We start from the raw sequence: 7,821 nt of genomic DNA, 5'->3' as shown, positions 1-7,821 counted from the left end.
GGATGGGTTGTGGGCGAACCTTTCTTATATCTTGTGAGTATGGGAGAATTCAGAGCTGGCTTGACTTTACTGCAACCAACACCTTTAATAAAAGAACCCTTTGCTTTAATCAAATTGATTTGAGGGTCTTTCTTTTCTAAGGAATCTGATTGGGGCAGGTCTGACAGTTCTTTTTCTCCTTGCAGAAATCCTTGTACTTTTACCAAACCCCCTTGCTTTCCAGGTTCTCTGGATGTGGCTGGGAATGGCACAAAAGAAACAAGATCTAGCTGCAGTGGGAGGAAAAGAGAATTTCCTTACACATACTCACACATTCACACTCACTCCTGAGCACAAAATATAAAAAATTTCAAGATACTCATCTCTTTTCCAAGCAGCCATTGAGTGCAAGACTCAAAACTCCCTTTAATACCCTTGCTCCAAATTGGCAAGGTGTCAACACTGCTAACATCGAATGTTCTTGCTTGACAAGAGACGAAGAAGCAGCTATTTCATATGTTAAACTTGTGTATTGCTTTAAGAGATAAGGTTAAGGCTGGGAGGAGGGAGGAAGAAGATTGTACCTCAAGGCCATATGAAATTAAAGAAGATTAGAACTTGGCGGGTTGTCTAACGGAAGGGAAACTGATTCTTTAAATTAATTGGAGAATATGATTAATGACAAAATTAGAAAGGTGGAGAATTGTGTTTAATATATTGTGCAAGGGGGTGGAGATTTCAGATTCCAGCTTCCTTCAAGCAAGCATTTGCCAGTGTATTACGCTAAATAAAGGACTTTTAAGGTAAACAATGCCTCAGAGTCACTTGAAAAGCCTGCTAAGCTTGTAAGCCGCCCTGAGTCTTCGGAGAAGGGCGGGATATAAATGGAATTAAAATAAAAAAATAAATAAAAAATATGTCATAAACTTAACACAAGGTCCAGAAAAAAAGGGTCTTTTGCCAGCAAGGTGGGAGCTTACTCAGACCAGGTCCATTGGTCAGGTTATCTTGCAGTCCCATCTTGAATGCCAAATTGTTGGAAGTCAAATCTGGTCAGTGTTATGTATTAAGTGTTATACTGTTATGTTAAAAAGTACACAATGTTTAGAAGAAGTTATGAGGTAAACCTGTTGACAGGGAAACACGCGGCAGTTTTGACAGCTGTCAAAACTGCCAGGGGCAACTACGCAAGCGAAACACCTGGAGGAATGGCCATCATATCTATCGCAAATAGAAAACTACCTCAGAGCCAATCAGGTCACTGAAGAAGGACTGAAGGCCACAACACTACTCTGCATGTGCGGCCCAGCTACCTTTGATTTAGCTGAGAACCTTTTTGTGCCAACACCAATTGAAGCGGTCTCTTACGCAGATCTCAAAAAGAGGCTAACCGGGCACTTCCAGCCCAAGATGTCTGAGATGGCTTGGCAGTTCAAGTTTGATCAAAGAGTGCAGCTTCCTGGGGAGTCAGCATCGGAGTTCATAGCGGGCCTAAGGCAGGCTGCACACCTATGCAAGTTTTCAAATTTAGAAGAGCGACTACAAGACCGGCTTGTCTGCGGCCTACGGGACAGAACGCTTCAGCAGAGACTATTTGCTAGGGCAAATTTAACGTTTTCCAAAGCACAAGATGAGGTGATGGCCAATGAAGTTGCCGGGGGTGCCGTTCAAACTGTACAGCCTGCCAAATCAAAAAAGTTCAAAGAAACGGTCCACCGTGAGGATGCCAAATGCACCAAAGAACTCTCCAAGGAAGAAGAACCTGAAATCAACCGACTCCAAAAGCAACCCAACGCGCCACACTGCAACAGCCAGCCACGAGAGGACAATTACAAGGCAGTTCTCTTACTGAGATGTAAGAGGTGCAGCGGCAACCATTTTCGCGCCAACTGCAGATTTTGTTCAGCCACGTGTAGAGCTTGTGGAAGGACAGGCCACATTGTGGTGGTTTGCAGAGCTCGACAGAGAGACCAGTCACCCAAACACCAGTTGGAAGAACCGACTAGGAGAGGTACTGGGGCCCAGGATCCAGTTAGTGTGGGATTCTTCAGAAGCCGTAGAAGTGTATGCCGCACCGGGGCTTGTCACCCCCTAAAGCCCAAACTTAAGCTCATGGTAGAGCTACAAGGAGTTCCATGTAAGATGGAATTGGACTCTGGCTCTGCAGTCTCAATCATTTCTCAAGACACTTTTAACTTCGTGTGTAGGCGCAGTAACAATTGGGCAAAACTAAGACCCTCAGATATCATCCTAATGGATTTTCAAAATGCTCACATTAAAGTTAAGGGAGAAGCCACTTTGTTGGTTAAGTTTAAAGGGATTTTGGGGCACCTGGATGTAATAGTAGTAGGGGGCCAGAGAACAAGTCTCATTGGACTTGGTTGGTTTGATGCCTTACGTATTCAGATTACTGGCATAAACCGGACACAAACTGCAGACCTCGCGTCAGTGTGCAAGGAATATGCGGATGTTTTTTATTCAACCCTTGGAACATACACAGGCTCACCTATCTCATTTAAGCTTGATCCCAACATAGTTCCAATCAGGGTTAAGCCTCGTAGGGTCCCCTTTGCCTTAAAACATAAAATTGATTCCGAAATTGATAAACTGGTAGAACAGGGCGTGTTACAGCCTGTTGATCGTGGGAAGTGGGAAACTCCTATAGCCACCCCACTTAAAACCAATGGGGAAGGTCGCATTTGTGCTGACTATAAATGCACACTAGATAAAGCCCTCAAGCAACATGCTTACCTGGTTCCAGTGGTCAACCATATTTTAGCCTCTTTGCAAGGGGGTACTATTTTTGCTAAACTTGATTTAGCACAGGCCTATCAGCAATTGCCAGTTGATGAGGCCACAGACGTGGCTCAAATGATCGTGACTCACAGGGGGGCTTTCAAAGTTAAACGCTTACAGTTTGGAGTCAGTGTTGCATGAAAAAAGTTTCCAGGAATTAAAAGCACTATTGTCAGAAAAGTCCACTGTAACTCACTTACAAAGAGTCTAAACCTGTATGTCTTGCATGTGATGCATCTCCCTATGGGGTGGGGGCAGTTTTAAGTCACATAGAAAAAAATGGGAAACAGGTTCCAATAGCATTTTACTCAAGGACATTGTCTTCTGCTGAGCACAACTATGCTCAGATTGACAAAGAGGTCCTAGCCATCGTTGTTGGAATAAAAAAAAAATCCATGACTATTTATATGGCAGGGATTTTATGGTCTACACTGACCACAAACCTCTGTTGGGACTTTTTTACAATGGAGAAACAAACCCCCCACATACTACCTCCAAGAATGTTGAGATGGTCTATTTTCCTATCTGCATACAATTTTAAATTAATTCACAAACCGGGCAAGGAAATGGGCCATGCTGATGGCCTCAGCAGACTACACTGCCACTAATGGATCCAGATCCGGCTCCTGCTGCTAGAATATTGTCCATACAGGACATACCTGAGTGTCCCCTCCATGCAGGGGACATTGCTGCTGAAATTGCCACAGATAAAATACTTAGTAGAGTGTTGTCATGGGTATACACAGACTGGTTGGAAAAAAGTCCAGGCTCAGAATTTCAAAGCTATTTTGTCAGGAGGCATGAGTTATCTGCACATAAAGTGTGCATATTATGGGGAAACAGAGTCATAATTCCCACTTCTCTAAGAGACAGGGTTTTACTATCATTACATGAAGGCCATCCAGGCATTGTCAGAATGAAAGCTTTAGCTAGAAGCTACCTCTGGTGGCCTGGCTTTGATAAGGCCATTAAGGGTCAAGTCCATGGTTGTTATACATGCCAGCAACCTAGGCCTGAAATGCCACAGGCTCCAGTTCACAGGTGGGAGGAAATGCACACTCCCTGGTCTAGGGTTCACATAGACTATGCTGGGCCCTTTCAGGGGCAGCTCTTCCTTATAGTAGTGGATAGCCACTCAAAATGGCTGGAAGTAATTCCAGTTCCTAACATGACTACTGCTAGGACCATCCAGGTGCTGAGAAAACTCTTTGCCACACATGGGTTGCCAGATGTCTTAGTTTCAGACAATGGGCCCCAATTCACTGCTACTGAATTTCAGGCCTTCCTTAGAGCTAATCTCATCAGACATGCAACGTCTGCACCTTTTCATCCATCTTCTAATGGTCAAGCTGAATGCATGGTGAGGACAATGAAGGAAGCACTCAAGCGCATTGTTGCAGGTGACTGGCATCACAGATTGGCAGATTTTTTACTCTGCCAGCATTCTATGCCCTGCACTGCTACAGGCAAAAGTCCTGCAGAACTACGTTGGGGGAGGCATTTGATTACAAAACTGGACAGGTTGCATCCAGATAGAGTGGCAGCAGAAGCCTCTTGACCAAAACCCCCGAGAGGGCTGCACATGTGTGATTGGGTTTGGGCCAGGAACTATGGTCATGGGAACCTGTGGGTTCCTGGTCAAATCACCAAGGCATCCGGACCGCTATCTTATGAAGTGGGGGTGGAGGGAGGGTGAGTTGTCAGATGACACATTGATCAGCTCAGGAAACAGTTTCCAGAATGGCCACTAAGCGAGGACTGTGTCATAAGTCCCTCCCAAGGTCCTCAAACTTGCGGCCAAGCCAGCCCTCACACGGACTACCAGGACTTCTCCTTCTTAACTGAGGTGGAACCAGAGGGAGAACTGGGGAGCTCTTGAGTGCAACATGGATCCCCTGATGGAGCAAGCCAACAGAACTTCAGCAACCGCTGTGCCTACTCTGCCAAACAGTCTGACTCTGGGGTGGGCCAACCTGGAGAGGCCAGCCAGAGTGCATCAAATCCCCTTGACTCAGGAGCACAAAGGGACACAAGTCTACCCAGCCCACTGGGCAAGCTGGTAGACCACAAAGTGATGGGAACTCCGAGACATTCCTCTAGGACACACAAGCCTCCTTCATATCTTGCAGATTACGTTGTAAAATAAAGAGCTATATATTATTGTAAAACCTGTTGCCACTAGACTACAGAAACTAGTGCTATGTTGTAACTGCCTAATAGTGCACATGGTGAAGCCTGTTCATTGAGACGTTGTTTAATCTCATTGTAACCTACATGGTTTTTAAAATTATTTTTATTATTATTATTATCATTTTACTTTAGTGTGTTTGGATAATGAGTCTTGACAATTGTTGAGACTAATTGGTGTTATTATAGTCTGATCTAAGAGGGGAGGGGTGTTATGTACTGGGCTCTTGGAAACACCACGTGGGTTGCTGGAGCAGCTAATGGCTCTCCAGCAACCCAGACTACAAGTCTCCTGTGCTGCAATTGGTTATCTCCAGGTGGCAATGGTTGATTCAAACCTATTGGCTTCCACCTAGGGGCTAGACTATATATTGCAGCTAGTTGCAGACATTTCCCCAGTACAGTTCCAGTACGAAATAAACAATGACTTATCCTGTACTCTGTTCCGCGTCTTCATTCCTGCACCAAAGAACCCGCTATTTAACAGCTGCATAGCTACTTTGCCTTGATATACTGTGTGTAGAAATCAGTAGTAGAAATTAGTAGCTTTCTGGAACGTGTTCAAACACCCCATCACCACTGTTTGACAGTTTATAGATATAACAATAATTCTTAATAATACTTCCCACATGGGAATTCTGGAATATGCAAAATATGCAGTCTTAGGTACGTTTAATCGAAAGTATGTTGAACTAAATTCAGTGAGTTGGATCCAAACACAGACCTATCTAGCGAAGACCCATTTCAATCTGAAGATTAAAATTATCACTCTTGTTTCAGTTTGGATCTTAACTATTATACTTTTCTAGCTAAGTGTGTATAGACCTGGGACATCATTTCCAAGACTATTCAAAAAAACATGATAGGCTAATATGAGAATTTTTTTATCAGGATATAAAGGCAACCCTCCATCATCTTGCGCTCTAAGGTATACTGGTGGTGAAAACTCCTTTTTCCCATGCTGGCTAGTGAATGAAAATAGACCTATCTTTCTCTCTGGAGTTTTCTTTCACCAAGTAAATCAGTACTTTCACACAAAGAGCATCCATCAGGACCCAAAAAGGCAAGGTGTGCCCTTGACCTGCCTAGGAGCCTTTGGTAGCAGCAGAAGGGGTGTTGCCTTCATCATCTGACAGGCACGACAAGTCCCCCGCGCTCTCTCCCTCCTGCACACAAATGAAAAAGCTCGCACACCCTGGTGCAGGGGCGAAATGCCCGTGGGATCCACCGGCCGCCTGCAAAGATGTTGCACTGGAATGAGGAAGTGGAGTGGCGAGGGGAGGGACTGAGAACGGAGCTGCCTCCTGCCGCTCTGCTTGGCCGAGGAGCCGCAGCACATGGAAGTGGAGAGATCTGGGCGAGTTCTTTCTATCCAGCTCCGGCCAGAGCAGGTACCGTATTTTCGCGCCAGAGCGCGCCCATCGAAATTGGTCCTGTCTTATTTGGCTTTTCTTACAGATAACGGCTTTCTTTGTTTGTCTTTTTCTCTTTCTGTCTTTTTCTCTTTCTTCTTCTTTTCTTTCTTTCTTTCGGAGCTGTTTCTTCTGTGGCTGCAAACTTTTTTGGGAAGGGAGTAAAAAGCAGAAGTTTTATTAAGTAGTGAGAAGAAGATGGAGAGAAGAGAAGTGCGTGCGCTTGGAACAAGTGCTAGATCTCTCTCTCTCTCGCTCGCTCGCTCTCGCTCTCTCTCTTTCTCTCTCATAAACAAATTATAATGAACAAGTGTCGCGCTGAATTCTCTATTCGGAAGAGGGGAAACTTTTCAAGCGCCAGGCTTGCTCTTGTTTGTTGGGCCGAGTTTGCTTCTTTTTCTTTTCCCACTACGTTGTAATCTGTCAAAAAGAGATTATGAAGTTTTGCTCTTGCTCCCAAAAGCCTGAATTTCTGAAAGAGATAAGCAAAGGGATTCCTGTATACTTGCATTTTAAACTCTAAGGGAAAGTGATAAGAAATTCAAAACAAATTCAAAGCTGAAGGGCTAAGTGGAAGACTATGAAAACATTAAGCTGTAAAAAAATAAAAGCTATTTTTGGAAATATTTTCTGCCCTTGATTGGGGTAATTTCTCCCTTTTTTAAAGCTGAATACAAATACAAATACAAATACAAGAAACTGAACATTATTTTCTGAACTTTATAATTACACCCTTTCCACTATCCCAAAAAGCAAAACATGAAGTAAAAAATCAATGATTCTTAAGGCGTCCAAATATTGGGCAGTAAATAAATAAATAAATTAAACCCCAAATTTCCACAAAGTGCCCATGTGTGTGTGTGTGTGTGTGTGTGTGTAGTACAAAATTAGCATTTCTAAAACTGTATTAATCACTGAACCAAAACCAAAATTGATTCAGGATATAACTATTAAATCTGCATTTTAAAAACAGAATTATTGTACAAAGAAAGCTTACTTCCTATGGGAAATACAACGCAGCTCTATCAATCTTTCCTGATATATTTATATGTAAAACAATGAAAAAGTGAGGAACTCGCTGTACTTGTCAATAAGTCATCAGGTAAAATACATGATTACCTGGGTGACAAGGATTTTTTTCCATATGCAAAGCAAAATTAACTTTAGAATTCAGCCACTGAGAAATTCATTTAGATTGCAATCCTAAATATGCTATAAGCTTCTGTGAAGACAATGGGACTAGCTTCCATAAATCTCCAGTGAAACCTGCTTCTAGTCACAGAAGCCAAACTTCTTTCATAGCACTTTTCTTTCATAGAACTTCTACTGAATCCAACATGAGTCATGAATCAAGAAAAATGCATAAAATAGAGATGCATAGTTAAGTTGCAAAAACAATTGCAACTAAAATTCAGCATCAAATAGGAAATTTTAAAAAACTGGATTG

General features: G+C 43.1%; 1 protein-coding gene across 7 annotated transcripts in view; it reads left to right on the top strand.

Moving 5' to 3' along the window:
* The first annotated feature begins 5,995 nt into the window (after positions 1 to 5,995).
* Positions 5,996 to 7,821, top strand: part of IKZF1 (IKAROS family zinc finger 1) — a 122,690-nt gene continuing 120,864 nt past the window's right edge. For 4 of the 7 annotated variants that reach the window (XM_081346495.1, XM_081346494.1, XM_081346493.1 and 1 more), the window contains exon 1: positions 6,317 to 6,353. Coding sequence is in view for 3 of the 7 variants with exons in the window: in XM_081346491.1 (XP_081202617.1) it covers positions 6,206 to 6,353 (148 nt within the window). In the remaining 4 variants the exon portion in view is untranslated. Of the gene's footprint in view, positions 6,354 to 7,821 lie in introns of all 7 variants that reach the window. The other 3 variants (XM_081346491.1, XM_081346490.1, XM_081346496.1) reach the window with 1 other exon arrangement.

Source organism: Vipera berus (genome assembly GCF_964194415.1).
Source record: "Vipera berus genome assembly, chromosome: Z".
Classification (NCBI taxonomy): domain Eukaryota; kingdom Metazoa; phylum Chordata; class Lepidosauria; order Squamata; family Viperidae; genus Vipera; species Vipera berus.
This window is presented reverse-complemented; position numbering and strand designations above follow the sequence as displayed.